Source organism: Hyposmocoma kahamanoa, unplaced genomic scaffold (assembly GCF_003589595.1).
Source record: "Hyposmocoma kahamanoa isolate Upper Pololo Valley unplaced genomic scaffold, ASM358959v1 76, whole genome shotgun sequence".
Taxonomy (NCBI): Eukaryota; Metazoa; Arthropoda; class Insecta; order Lepidoptera; family Cosmopterigidae; genus Hyposmocoma; species Hyposmocoma kahamanoa.
Window position 1 is genome coordinate 13,441,768 of NW_020653900.1, and position 16,458 is coordinate 13,458,225.

The 16,458-nt window shown below is 34.2% G+C and overlaps 1 protein-coding gene across 1 annotated transcript in view; it reads left to right on the top strand.

Annotated features, from left to right (window-relative positions):
- LOC113232486 (homeotic protein empty spiracles-like) overlaps nt 1–16,458 on the top strand; it is a 66,152-nt gene that overhangs the window by 13,651 nt on the left and 36,043 nt on the right. The window contains exon 2 of the mRNA XM_026467230.1: nt 11,614–11,786. Within this exon, the coding sequence (XP_026323015.1) occupies nt 11,614–11,786 (173 nt within the window). The remainder of the gene's footprint in view (nt 1–11,613; nt 11,787–16,458) is intronic.

Below are 16,458 nucleotides of genomic sequence, written 5' to 3' on the forward strand. Positions count from 1 at the left end.
AATGCTTGTTATGTTGGTAGGACTGGTTATTTTGTAATGTTGGCTAGATGGAATCGGTAGTTAGACGAAATGATTTACAATGTTGAGAGATACTTGAGTGGTGGGTTTAGATTAAGATTAATTATTGGGTGGTGAAGTGGTCTTTGTTTGTCGATTAGATGGCTATGAGATACGATGAAACTGCTGGAATGGAAGCAGAATACTTTTGTTTTGTCTTGCCTATGAATTGTGAACATTAGAACACTACAACTTATGACATGTTTAAAGTCAAATACAGCGTGTAGCGTAGACACACGTAAACAACTAAAGAAGCAAAAGGTATAAGCCAGCATAGTAATCCGTAGTTTTATCTACCTACTGAAAGTTAAACGTGGTAAAAAGCGTGTCAGTTAAATTTCTGTGTAAAACATAAACTCATTTTTTTATTTATAACAAGGCTGAGAAAAACGACACTTCAAATTCGAAACGCCAGTAGAGCCAACATTCAAATAATTCATATAAATGAAATGGTATTCGCGATTATATTGTGTGAATCGAATAAGATGTTACGGTCAATCTTATAACTTTTATTGATGATAACTCAATCTCGTTTTAAAAGACGCGTGGTTTTTTATTAATTATTTTGAAACGAACTTTATTGAGAGTTGGAGGAAAAGAGTTGATTGAGTTTGTTAGTAATTTGGGGTTAAGTTGGTAGCGTTATAGCAATGTATGTGGATTTGCGCCTTTTTTCTTTTTTAGTCATGTATTGTAATCGAAATATAAGATTTGATTTTAATGTGTTCGAAATATTAAATCGAGTAGAGACAAAACAAAAAGGTATAAATATTTTATTTGATACCAAATGACGAGGCGAACTAGTCGTACGCCTGGTGTTAAGCGACACGCCTGTCCATAGCAGTTGTAGTGCCACTTAGAGCTTTAAATGGCAAAGACCTAAGGCGTACTGCCACTGCACCCGTAGCATGCTCACATTACTGTTCGGCGGCAGAAATAGAAATACCTAGATAAAATTTTTATAATGCCATTTAGTAATTACTATTTTTTTAATTACATTTTTTTTAAAGCATACAGGTTAGTGTTGAGACATAAGTTCACCAATATCATAGTGTCAGTGGCATTATCGATTGTTATTTACAGAGTCGTAAACAATTTTATGGTTAAGCTGACACCCAATGAGTAAGGTTATCTATATGAGTCGACGAAAAAAGGCAGATAGAAAAATAAACTATTATTATTATTATTGTAGTAGCAGATATAGTTTGCCCATTTGTTTTTATGTGTATTTTTATGTTAAAATAATATCGCCAATAACCTGGTGTATTAGGCAATTCCCTAGTATTGTTATTTATTTTCTTTGGTTTTGACCGACATATTTTACGGGGCATTGTATTTATGTTTTATCATTTTACATCTGCAGCTCGTGTAAAACTCAATTTGTTAACGAGTTTAATTTACATACGACAATTAAAGAACAGTGTTCGCTTTTAAAAGTTCATATGTCGTAAGTAGTTACGACATAATCTCAGTACCGAGTACTAAAAAAAACGACCTAAGAAGTGCACGGAATTACATCTGTTTGCCAAGTTTTATTGAAATCGGTTATCTGAAAGTGAGCGAAACCGGAATCATCCCCTAGTTTGCCACCTTTAGAAGTGGACTGTATATTTTTTTCTCAATGGGATCAATACTGAGGTACCCTCTTTCCAACAAAAAAAAGAATCATCAAAATCGGTTCACAAATAGTGCCGGAGTAATCGCACACAAAAAACAGTCGAATTAAGAACTTCCTCCTTTTTTGAAATCGGTTAAAATACGAATATGACAGTGAGCAGATGACAGATATAAGAAAATTATTTCTATGTCCACAGAACACCGAGTGCTTAACAAAATTTAAAAAAGCATAATTTTTAAAAGTGATTTCGAGCAATAAAAAGACTTCCAGTAAAAACTCGACTATAAAGACTAATTATCATTTCTTATTAAGCCGCTTTTATAACAACAAAAGCCACAATAACCATGAAATGCGATCACTAACCGTCATTACTAACGACTTACACCAAGTGTGAAACTCATTACGTTCATAAATGCGTACCTAGACTAGCTTTTTGCATCGAGCTGTGTCACGCGAAATCGACATTTGCGATGACAGAACAACACTATGCAATTAAACAGTCGTTATGACGATTACGATAAGTATTTTAAATATAGAACATTTGACTAGGTTTTGTAAATTAGGGCTGTCAAAAAAAACAGCCAGAAAATGACGACTGTGATGATAGAGACGCTAGAGGTGTAAAGCTCGCGTTTTTAAAGGTTTTTAAATTCGCACACGGTCGCCGATTGTGGCAGTCGGACACTGTCGCCCGTTGCCACAACCGTAATTTGTATGAAAATAGAACATTTTCTTCTAGTTGCCGGTTCCTTGTATCATAACACAAGTTTGCGCGGCGCTTAAGTAGGCCTAAAAAGTCATATCAATCAAATAAAAAAAAGATAACAAAACTGAAAAGACCCTTCATTTCTATAATAATATCAATATCAGCTACGTGGACGATATGGTGTTGCTAAGTGCGTCCATCTGCGGTTTGAAAAAACTGGTCAGTGTGTGCGAGGAATATGCGAAGGACATGGTTTGTTGTACAATATCAAGAAGAGCGAGGTTATGGTCTTTGAGGCCGGCGGTAAAATTCCTAATAACGTACCACCGGTCAAGTTGAATGGTGTACCCTTGCAAAGGGTATATCAATTTAAATATATAGGATACATAACTGCGGCCGACCTCATCGACCGACATTATCGCGACGAGCGAACACGATTGCTTGCAGGTTTAATGAGGTTAAAATCACACTTTCCAGGGTCTACTGTACATCTTTTTACATCATTGTATGTAAAATATAGCTTAATGTAGCTTACATTGCCCTCCGAATACAGTACAACAATGCTTTCTGGGTATTGTTGGGTCTGCCTCGACACTGCAGTGCGTCGGGGATGCTCGCGTCGGCACGCGTTGATTGTTTTTACGCAACAATATGTAAAAGTTGTTCCTCACTAGTGAGCAGGGTGAGGGGCAGCACCAACAGTATCTTAAAATTGATTTCCAACAGGCTTGACTGCCCTTACATCAATCACTGCTCTGCGATTTATAATGGCATCGCAGAGCGGCGAGTGAATGTTTTAGTTAAGACTAGAATACAAAACTAACATAGCTATAAATAAGTGTGGTTAATAATTATTATTTCCTTAACATAAACACTATTAAAAAGTCTACTTATGTAACCCGTATACAATTAACAGCAATATTATTCCTTCATTGATTTAATTCCACGTAAATATCAGTGAGGTATAATGCGGAATGGTTAATTTACTCTAGTTTAATATCAACAGTTAGCTATTACGGTTTAATGATGACGATGGTGAAATGACGTGGAAATTGATTTGTGTCACCTTGTAAATAGTTACTGCGATTATCTTGTAATTTGGAAAATTTATGTCTATTGTTGCGTAATTTCTAAGACTGAGATTTATAAAACGAATTTTGATTTGTTATTTATAATACCAAGTGATGGGACGAACGAGTCGTGCGCCTGGTGGTAAGCGACACGCGTGGGTGGTATCCATAACAGTTGGCACTGCAACTGTGCTTTAAATCGCAAAGATTTAAGGGTATTGCCAATGCGCCCGTCACTCTGAGACATAAGTTGACAAGTGCCATGTGCCTGTAATTTCACCAGCACCCTTACCCTTCGTTTTGAAGTAACACAGTATTACTTACATTATTGCTTATCGGCAGAAATAGGTAAGATGGCAGCACTTCCTTGGACCAACTCTATTACAAGGCAGAGCTCTACTGTTACTGACTGGAAGAAAATTTACTAAATAAACTCAAAGTTTAATTTTATTCCTTGCCTAAACTTAGTCAGAGGTCATTTTGTTTTGTTTGTTTGGCGTTTGAAAAACTAACTTAGCTCGCCATCTTTGCTTAGTCGAAATTTGTCTTAGTTGACTGTAAGCGACGATTGGCTAAAATGTTGTTTGAATGATACTAACAACCTCACAGGACTATATAACAGACATCATAAACAATAACTTTTGTTGGTTTTACTTTCATACAAAAATAAATATATTTAAATAGATCGCTCTAAACGGTAATAATTCTGTGCAGGACATTGGTGGGAGTCGTCGCGGAGGACGCTAGCACGTTAGAACTTAGTACCTTGCTACCAAATACACATCTAGAAAGTGTCAGATAGTACAGAAAAAATTTTAAAGTTTATTATGTTTTGTAAAAAGTCATGGACAAAATTTGTTGTTTATGTTATTAGTAATACAGTCCTGAGTGGTTGTTAATATTTAAAATAATCACCCTGTATATGTAAATTACATATTTTGAATTTTTCACACTTGATATTACACTTATTGTTTTTCGTCTCACTAGTCATCATGAGAAGTTACAAAACATTACCCATTGATTAAAAAAAAATAAAAATAAAATGATTTAATAATTAGGCATGTATAAAATCGCAAAATTCATATGATAAAATGACAATATTAGTTTTTTAATTTCACAAACTACGCACTGCTGGCAAAATGTCAGCTTTATGACAGTTTTATCTCATACTAAACGGGCTCTCATTAAAACTTTCTGTATGTTAAAAAAGATAATATCTCTATAATGTCCCGCATACAATGACGTTGGGCGTAATTGATATCGTTTAAAATATTACAGCACTAAACCGGCTGCTTTAAAAAGGGCTTTAGGCAAACTTGCGAAGTATGCAATGCAAGTCCTAGCGGAATTGGTCGGTTTCGCAATTATAATGTCATTAGCAAAATGTCATGACGTCGCTACGAGGCCAGTGCGTGTGTATAACCCATGGTAATAGTCGCGCCAAAAATGTAAATTCTTTATTCGTACATTATTCGCGGAATTGTTTAATGATGTTAGCCATTATTATTGATTTCAGAGGCTGTTACTTACGAAACAACAATTCTAGCGTGTCTATTAGCTTAATTTTGCCATGTACAAATAATAATAATAACATAATAATAACGCTCACAATCAACTATAAAAAAAAAAATAGTTTTTTTTAATATTTTATTTAGTTTCAGTTTTATTGTTAAGACTTGATACAACCTCAAATAGCTTTAATTGATTCCGTATAGCAGTAACAGTATTGAGTTAACACTGGAAAAAATACAGTAAAATTTGAGATATACCTACACTGATTAGTATATAGTTGAAAACACGACTTCTAAAATTACTTGATTTTTTATTCGGGACTTGATCACGTATAATATATATCGGTCCCTTCGATTAAAATATGTTTTATACGTGATTAAATCCCGAATTGAAAATCAAATAATATGTGAAAATCGAGGAAGTTTAAATCAAAGCACGACTAAAAATTTACACGATACAAAAAAAAAACACAAATTTACCTCGAAATTTTACAAGAAAACTGCCGTATTCATGACTATTTTTTTATATCAACTGAACTAAATAAAATATACGTATAGTATATGTATGTATGCCGTGTGCCTGCCGCTCCACCCTACAACCGATTCAGCACGGGAAGAATTTTAATTCGAGCTGAGGTAGTATCGATTCTTATGCAAAATCAGCGTAATTGACACTAAAAGAGAAGGCTTTAGGCGCCAATATCTTGAAAGTACAAAGAGGCCAGTATTGTTGAGATACGGAAAACTACAGTAATATTTACGCACTAAAAGTATTGTCAAAATAAACAAAAACTACAAACGAGGCATTAAACATAGTAATCCTCACAAAAAGCAGATACGTCGTATTTATTTTGAAAGAAGAGAAATAACAGGAATCAAAGAGCCGTATCCTTCGTCAGTACTCGCTATAAACGTCACTTTTCAACGCAGGGCTACAATTTATAAGGCAGAAACGCTCGCTCGTATGTAATTTGTGGTCTTTCATTACTTCATATTTCTTAGTTTAAAGTAGGGATGGGAATAGTGACTGACAGGTAGCTTGGTACCTACATACTAGGTAATAAATAACGTGATCATACTAGGTTTTGTATTTGGTTATTATTTTGTAACTGAATTACTATGCATTTTATTAACAAGTTGTTTTAGACGTTATATGTGCTGGTCTAAGATTTTGCCTTAAGATTTATTATTTAAATTCAAAATCGTTAGTTAATTATATAAATCATACTTAAAGCAGAAGCCTGGGAGTGGATAAGAAACGATTAATCATATAATAAGTAATGCTATTAAATAATAGGTTACATAGACCCGTCACTAGTGGCCTAACGTAAGTGGTTGATAGATTACTCTCCTGCGGCTCTCAGACCGATTAGCAGTAATCTTTGTTTAATTTAATTTTAATAGTATACGCCGCTGCAAAGACAGTGCGTGCGAAATTCGAATTTTAAAATAACGCTTCTAAGAGACTGTTGGATTTGACAGCCAGTGTTAAAAATATTTTTTATTTTATTAAATTATTTTAGCATGATTCTTTCTTTAACCGTTAATATGGAATATGTGTTTAATTTAGTACGTTTTGAATTAAAATTTAATTTTAAAACGTCACCAACTGCGAATAGCTGAGACTGTTACTTTTTTCTACAGCTATTATTTTAAATTAACGATTCCGGTCATGTTTAAATTTATGGATATTTTTATTGTAATGGTACAGATTGTAGAAAACATATTAAAACACTATTTTAAAACAATACAAAAGAGAAAACATCAGTAAATCAGCATTCTAATGACAACTGAACAGAGTATTTAGAAAGAAGATTTTATAAATAAAAGAAAAGGAAAACAGTTTTTTTTTTCAATTGTTATAATTGTATATATAAATTGAAATAAAAATAAAAATAAAGAAATAAAAACATGTTTCGTAAAAGGCAACTCGCCAATGTAGCAATTTATTTATTCAGCAAAAAAAAACGCAACATGGGTCACTAATTGGTATCATATTAAAACACGTATAATATACATGACTTCATTTGTTAAGTACGAAGATTTAAGGTTTCAAAATGGCCACCGTAAATACATAACTATTTCCTGTGAAAAAATGTCAGAAAATTTAATTAACTATTGAAGAAAAATTAAAATGTAAGCTCTAGCAGTACGGCTAAGATGTCATAGCCTGTCCCAATGTAATGTAACCTGACAGCATAGATTTAGTATATCCATAGATTTATACTAAATCTATGCCTGACAGAGATATTACTCTCAGTCTTGGCTGTATGGCGTACAAGTGACTTTGCCTTTTCCATAATGGGAAAGAACAGTACCAAAAAAAAGAAGAAAAATTTTATTACTAAAAAAATGGCGGGTTTTAGTAGTTGCAATTTTTAAACGAATTAATTTTTATTATTATATTAATATTAGTATTTTTATATTAATTTGACTACTACTACTACTACGAGGATTTAATAATAATAATAATTCTTTACTGACAGGTATACCTATACCCATATTAAATACAAATTACAATTATATATAAAAACAAAAGCAATAAAATAAAATAATTGTCATACAATAAAATTAAGCACGATGCACGGAAATCCAATATTTGAAAAAGAAATTACACATGTTCCTGTTGTCAGACGCACGGAACACGGCTTCAAAAGCTAGCAATGCGTGACCTTATAGACCTTTAAGGAAACGGATACGGTCAGAAATTAAAAATGGAATGTCGATAAACGCAAATAATAAATTGATTTTTAAACATATATCAATATTACGATATCTCTTGATTACGATGTTATATTTTTACTAGAATATACATTGTAACATGGTAATTATAACCAACTTAATTTGCTTGGATTGATTAGCTAGTGGTAGCGTTTTTCTATTTTTAATTGTTACAACACATTTGCATTTTACATTGATCGTTAATCGATAATAGTTTCGCATACGTTATTTTGTTTATAAGGTTTCTCGTTTTCAACATTTTGTTGATAGGTACAGGCCTTCTCTCATGATGAGGATTTAGGCTGTAGTTCTCACGCGGGCTGTATGCGAATTGTTAACTTCTTAGGTATACTCACGATATTTTTCTTCACCGAAACACTTATGGTGAATTAAAATTTCACAGTAAGTAACTAAAGCAGTTGTGTTATGAAATCGGAAACAACGACGGTACCACAAACACCCAGACCCGAGAAAATATAGAAAATTATAAACTAGTGGAGTAATTTCACTATAAAATTATTGAATATCATGGTGACTTTCTGACTTTAAATAAAACTTAATAGAAATTATTAAAATGACATCTCTAGTCAGCGGCTGGTAGCTGTAAAAGTAGCTTGCTGAATGAAGAAAAACTTATAAATAGATTTGTCATAGATGGCGCTATGCCAAAAAAGTCTTTAAAAACTAAAAACAAAAATGTGCAGCAAACACATGGAAAAATTCGGGAGCTCCGTTGGTTCGTTCCGTGGCTTAGTTGGCATAGCGTCTGGTACGTTTTGCTGGGAGACGTTGGTTCGAATTCAACGGGGATCGAAGTGAATTTTCGAAAAGTGTTCGATCTTTGTTTAATTGTTATAACAAACTAGTGGAATAATTTCACAAAAAAAAATGAGTATCATGGTGATGAAACATTAATAGAAAATTTAGTTTTTACGTTGACCCGGCCGGGGATCGAACCCGGGACCTCAGGGATGGCTACACCATGAAAACAGGTGTGCAAGCCACTCAACCACAGAGGTCGTCAAAATTTAAAGTAAATAATCAGTTTAAAAAAAAATAATGTTCCAATTTTTCAGAACCATACCTATCTACATCAACTTATTATACACTGGCCCCAGAAATGCTCGTCTTCTTTTAACCCATATGACATTAATTGAACGGTCCTTCAAACGTAGTGTGAAGAAGCATTTGGCCAGACCGGCAAAATGATAGTGACGGAGTGAAGATATTTGTGTTTTCCATCCGTTACTCTCATCTCTGGACTGTATTCGCACTTTCCATCAGGCGCGGTGCAGTCATTTTGCCGAGTCACAATATTAAAAAAAAACAAAAAAAAAAACCTAAATAATGACAGCAGAACCAATAATTGAAATGTCACTATTATTTATGGCAAATACGAAGGCTAATTAACCAGATGTAATTGCATATTTACGAACAGCAAGACGTATAATTTGTTTGTTAATGATGACAAAAAATGATAATAATGAGAAAGAATTATTGTTGTGTCAAGTTGTTTCGCAATTCTATTAACAATAACAGAAATAAATAATTATATATTTTTTAACCGATTTCATAAAAAGGAGGAGGTTCTCAATTCGTCTCTTTGTTTTTTTTCTATGTATGTTACGCGATAACACCGCCATTTGTGAACCAATATTGATAATTCTTTTTTTGTTGAAAAAAGAGTACCTCACAAGTGGTCTCATTTAATTATAGAAAAAGCTGACCACAAAAGTTCGTGGAATTACGTCTATTTGCCAAGTTTTATTGAAATCGGTTTACGGAAAGAGGGTGAAATACAATAAACTCGATTTATCTCCTGGTTTACCACCTTTAAAGGTGGAATATTCTTTTTTCAAATTTGAATGGGATCGGTGCTGAAGTACCTACCCCCTTTGTAACAAAACAGAACCATTGAAATCGGCTCATAAAAGTAATCGCGTAATGCAAAGAAAATATAGTCAAAGTCAAAGAATCATTAATTCCATAGATAAAATAAGTTTATACTTGAAAACGTTACATTTTAAGCTACTGCTCGTTCACTACGCTGACTTTCTTGAGAAGAACGAATAAGAAACTTTAGGAATTGCTCTTTTCAAATAAACTTAAATGCTTTGGATCAAAATTGTGTGGAATCTAGACTCTTGTTGTCTTTCCATACATCTTTAACTAACACATACTCTTCAATTTTGTAATAGGAGATTTCAATTACATTACTTTTAATGTAAGATTTAAACTTAGGAAATGATAAACGTAATATATTCTCAAGAATCTTATTGTATTAATTAAATCTAATAATGTGTTAGTTTTTTTCAGACAAACGAACGTTTCGGACTTGATCCTGGTTAGAATAAAGATCCTGAAACGTTAGTTTCTTGGAAAAAGGATATATACGCGAAAAAATAGTTTCATTTTCCAGAAGTCCGACATAAATAATTTTCTTTAGAAATAACTTTCCTCTTTATAAAAAATGAGTGCATTTGACCTCCATCTCGTCGGAGGAAAGTGACGCATGCACACCTAAATAATTCCTATTCACTTTCCTTCTTGCCTTGAAAAAGTTGCAAGTTATAGCATTCAGGGATCAAGGGTCGTATTCCAGAACTCTACTCAATGCTCAAGCCAGGATTGCACTGGAAACACAAGCATTGGAAATACGACCCTAATGGCAGGGACTTGAGTATGATTTCGAGTGCTTTAAACCATACTCAAATCCTGACTTAAGCATTGAGTGGAGTTGCAGAATATGACCCTAAGTCTGTTAGTAGGGAATTCCACTCTATACATGTTCGCGCCATATAAATGTGAGAAGCGTCACGCTTTCTGCGAATTCTTGGAATGAATTCAAATTACGCATATTATTTGTAATAAAAGGGATCAGGCGACAAGAAATTTAAAGAAACGATATTGATTCTTATTTTTAAGTCAATATTGAAAGTTAAATGATTATCACTAGTATCAGGTTTCTTACCACGGTATGACTTCTTTTTATTTTCCCGATATTTCGGAACGGTTGCACGCTCCATGGTCACGGGTCACTACCTCTCTAGTCAACTAGAACGAAATATCGGGAAAATAAAAAAAGTCATACCGTGGTAAGAAACCTGATACTAGTGATAATCATTTAGTGAATAACCACGAAAGTCTTAAAATCTATGTAATATTGAAAGTTACTATTTTTACTACCATGATATTCATTTATTTTTTGTGAAATTACTCCTCTAGTTTGTTATAATTATTAATATAAAGATCGAACACTCAGAAAAATTGTTACGATCTGGCTGGATTCGTAAATGCTTTCCCAACAGAGCTACGGACCGAACCAGGGGTTCTACTCTCGACCTCCCTCCGACATCCGTCCGAAACAATTACTGCCAAAAAAGCAATACTTGACCAAATGAAAAGATGCGTGATGCGAATGAAGCTTAATTCTTGATACTTGATACTTGATACGTGGTTCTTTCAGATGTTTGTTTTTGATTTTTAACGACATTTTTGCTGTAGCGCGGCTGTGAGAAATCTATTTCTTCACTCAGCCAGGTATACTTAACAACTACCAGCAGCTGTTTAAAGAGATATCGCTTTAATAATTGTATATTGTTGAAAACCAAAAATAAGTATCTGCAATAAGCACATAGAAAAGTTCGTAAGGTCCGCTAGTTCGTTCCGTGGCTAAGTTGGTATAGTGTTTGCTGGAAACCGTTGGTTCGACGCCAGCCGGTGTATTAATAATTATAACAAACTAGTGGAGTAATTTCATAAAAGTAAATGAATATCATGACGGTCAAACATTCTGACATTTAATAAACTTAAAAATTACAATTGTGTATTAATTCTTTAACTCTTCAAATTTTGTGAGACAGCGAGACTGTAATTTTGCGCCGTAGTTGTTTCTCGATAAACTAAACAAGCCTTTCATTGTCTTTCCAGGTCCAGATATTCCAGGTTTCCTTCTCCAGCCTTTCAGGAAACCGAAGCGGATCCGAACAGCGTTCTCGCCCTCGCAACTTCTCAAGCTGGAACACGCGTTTGAGAAAAACCACTACGTTGTCGGAGCTGAGAGAAAACAATTGGCGCAGGCGTTGAGTTTGACAGAGACACAGGTAAGTTTCTATGTCTTTTTTTATATTGGTGGCCTAGCAGCATTGAAATTTTGTTTCTGTTTTAGCACAGTTAATATAATAATGTATTTAATTAAGATAATACACAGTTAAGGTAAAAAAGACAATAAATGCTTAACTCCTAGAAAGTAAATCTAGGATTTTTAATTTATATGATTAAAATTGGGTCCCCGCGGCAAGGTGCCCAAGATGCTGGCAGCGTTCCCCCTTTGTATTACTATGCTAATGCGTTGGGCAAGGTAACTGCCGGCCCTTGAGTTTCCTAGACAGTCAATTAGCATCGAGTATCTAACTAGAAATAGAGACGAAATGTTATTTAATGTGCTATAGCATAACCATGACAACCGTGTCCCGATTGGCCAACCCGAATACGAAACAAATGACGGGTGTAGTCAATTGTTTCACTCCAGTAGACCAGTTTAACTTGAGCTTTGTTGTAATGGACGAAAAGTGAAAACTTACATATTTAATTACCGATGAAATGTGATTCCGTTTGTTTTGTAATTAGATGTTTGATGTTTTTCCCTACACCACCGAATGGAACAGCCCACTATAGTAGAGATATTTATCTTTATTACAATAAATACAGAATATTTTTTGGAATATACGAAGACGTACACACAGGTTAGTTGTTGGCGCTGTACTATTTCAGCTTTCTAATTTGTGATTGCAGCGCAAACGAGAGTTGATATTTAAAAGTGACATAAGGCCCATTTGCCGGATGAGTTGCCAGGGATGGATGGTCTTTATTTCGTCTCTATTTCTGGTTATATATATACTCGATGCCTAATTGCTAGCTACATAGATTTTTCTTTTTTATGATACCAAGGGCCAGGAAGACTAAGGTGTACGGTGGTAAGCGACACGCTGTCCATAACAGAGCTCCTTTGAGAAAGAGTTTGTCCAGGGAAGTGCTGCCACCTTACCTATTTCTGCCGCTGAGCAGGAAAGTGGGCATTATTGCGTTTCGGTGTTGAAGGGCAAGAAAGCTGGTGAAATTACAGGCATATGGAACTTGTCAACTTATGTCTCAGGATTTAAAGCTCTAAATGGCACTGCAACTGCTATGGACAGGGGTGTCGCTTACCACCAGGTGCACGATTTATTCGTTCCGTCAGTAAAGTGAAGATTTTTTTAAAGAAATGGACGTTTCTAATTGAATAGTTTTTTGCTTGAATGCGTTAATTTCCAAGTCAGATACAAATCGTACCAGTAACGTGAGCGGTGTTTGTCGGAAACTACGTGGTTTGAAACTACTGACACTCTCTCCGCTTGCCCTTGGAATACCTACTTAGTTACGCAGCCATTCCTCTTACTACCGGTTCTCCTCGAATGCGCGCACTTGCCGACACATGAAATTGAATTCACAATAAATACGAATTAAATCGTTATTTCACGAGCGTCTATAATCGATTAAACTAATCGATTAAACTAATCGAATAAACCGTTCGATTAATAAATTAGTCAGATCGATACGTTCCATACATTTTTTTCCGTACATGAAACATGAATCATTTATTAACGAAAAAACATTCTATTCACATTTTGCATGTTTATTGCAGGTCTATTTGCATATTACAGTAACAAATAATTTTACGATGCAATGTAGAAGTATAGGATATCTACTGTTTATTTAAATTATATGTGCATGATATGTACATAAGTAATGAAATTATGTCAGTAAGTCAATTATGATGTATGATCTGTTGAATGAATTAATTTGGTTCTGTTTATTTAATGTAATTATTTGGTAAAAGGTCATCATGGTAATAACTATTACTTTGTATATTTATACAAATTATATACTATATTTAATATGTCGTATCCTTGGTATAATAATGTCACATGTGATTAATTTTGTGACGATGCTTCCATCGTCATCTCGCATTTTTATTACTTTTTCTTCGTTCCTGGCCACTTGTTTTCAAATTTGAATCGTTCTTTAATTCCTTTGGCTTGCCATTCTCGTTTTGTTTCGTTCCGTCGTCATTCTGTGCTCAATCGCTGTAGCGAGCAGGTGCTGCTCGTCTAATTCTGATCTTTTTACCTGTTCCCAACCTAAATCCTTATAACCTCTTCAATTTTAAAACGAGGTTTCACTGCAATGCAATGGTTTAATTCAGCAAAAATTTGGAATGACCTCCCCCCGCCTTTAAGGCATAAAATGACTGTGGACACTTTTAGAAATAAATATAAAACAGCATTAATTAAGAAGCAGTTTGCTGCAGAAAATCTGAAACACGCTTACTAGAAGTTGTTGCCATTGAAGGATTTCTTCCCTTAGATTACATACACAGAGATACAGACCCCCCCCCCCCCCCACACACGTAGGATTACCTAACCTGATTTCATTATATTTCGCTTGTTTTTCCTTTATTTTCTTTATTTTTTATGAAATTTATTGACTGATTTTATTACTAATATCAAAGAAAGTACATATATATGTTTGTATTTAGATAAATAGTATGTTAGATTTAAATTGATACATAATAGCCCTGTCCTCGATACTATTATCCCGCATTCCATCTAAGGGAAAGGGGTGACTGAAAACCAGCGCTGCAACTGTCATCAACAGGCGCAGCACCAGCTGAGACACCTCCTTTTGCCTCCTGTTTATTACGTCATTTAATATAAGTTTATTTGTCATTTCAGTTTTATTTGTTATTGTTTTTTTGGTACAACTTCTGTTTACATTGGAGGCAATAAAGAGATTTTATTATTATTATTATTATCACTAATTATCTAGGCATAGAATTTTTTTTTTTTGGAAACTCGAAACCGTAGAAGATACAAGGAAACTGTCTTAGGAAAATTTCTTGTGAAAACAATTTTGGCATAATAAATAGTTAAGCGTGAGTTGTCCATAATTGTTTTAGTGCTGAACGATTCAGTTTCATGAAAGGATCATTTCATGGTATGGAACGAGAAAATTAGTACAGCTGAAGTTGGTCAAATTTAAACAAATATTTTTCATACAAAATGAATAAAATTGACTATTTTTTTTTTCAATGCCGATAGACTTGGTAGCAGCAGAGCTCTTTCTGAAAGAGTTTGTCCAGGGAAGTACTGCCAAGCAGTAATATGAGCACTGCTGTGTTCCGGTTTAGAAGGGTAAGGGTGCTGGTGAAATTACAGGCACATGGGACTTGTCAACCTATGTCTCAGAGTGACGGTCGCAGTGGCAGTGTCCATAAGATCTTTGCGATTTAAAGCCCTGAATGGCACTGCAACTGTTACGAATAGGCGTGTCGCTTACCACCAGGCGCACGACTTGTTCGTCCCGTCACTTCTTAGTTTAATGTAAAGATCATTTTATTGTATTATAAGAAAAAGATTGGGACAACAGAAGTGGGTAAAATTTAATAAAAATATTTTCATACAAAATGAATAACATTTTATTAAATTTGACCAACTTCTGCGGCCTCGATTCTTTTCCTCTAATGTAATAAAATCATTATTATAGCAAACTGAGTTTATCTGCATTAAAAAAAAAGAAAATGTCAGTTTTAATTTCTCACAAATAACCTCGCGTTTGGATGAACATTTTTCAAATACGATTTTAAGTTGTTATTCAAATGAATATTGTTGTTAAAAGTGATGATATATCAAGTGGAAATTTTTATAAAATATACGTGAGAGTGTTATCTACTTATTCCATTTATTCAGTGATTGCTTTAGAATTTTAACCAAACCGATTTTTTTACTTTTACTGTATTTAATGGATTGAAACAGATTATATGTAAGATATGACGTATTAAACTTAAAAGACGTTGCCCTTTTGCTCAATGTTAGTCACTCTAGTACCTAGGTGCTATAGTATATGTGTGCAAACGTTTATATACACAAGCATCTATATGGTAATTAGTAATTATGTTATTGAAGAAGGAAAACGTGGTAAAAACTGAATTCACTGTATTTAGAAACTAGGCTACACTGTATTTTAACAACCACACCCTGCCGCTGGGATGTACCGTCGGCAGAACACGATCATCACTATTGTGAAATATGTACGTGGTAAATTATGGACTAATTTTAATAGCAGTAGAACTCCTTGTCAAAGAATTCGTCCACGGAAGTACTGCCTGCTGCTACCTTACCTATTTCTGCCGCCAAGCAGTAATGCGAGCATTTTTGAAGGTGCTGGTGAAGTAACAGGTACGTGGGACTTGTTGTGTCTCAGGGTGACGGGCGCTGACGCAGTGCCCCTTAGATCTTTGCGATTTAAAGCTCAGAGTGACACTGCAACTGTAATGGATAGGCTTTCACAGGCGCACGACTTGTTTGTTCCGTCACTATATATCATAAAAAACAATTGCGGGAAAATTGAATTAAAAGAATTTTTATTTTTTTTATTAATTTATATGCAATATTTGATTGAATATCATTTTTATAACCTCGATGTTCATATTTTTTTAGAAAATACTCCACTAGTTTGTTATTATTATTGTTATAAAGATCGAACAAACATAAAGGAAAATTCCTTCGGTCTGACTGGAGAAATATTTAATGAATAAGCGATATTGATGATTATTTTTTAGTTAGGTAGGAGGTACCTCAGTAGTGGTCCCGTTTATATTTAAAGAAAATATTCCACCTCTAAGAGTGGCAAATTAGGCGATGAATCCGTTTTATTAGATTTCACCCTCTTTTCGTT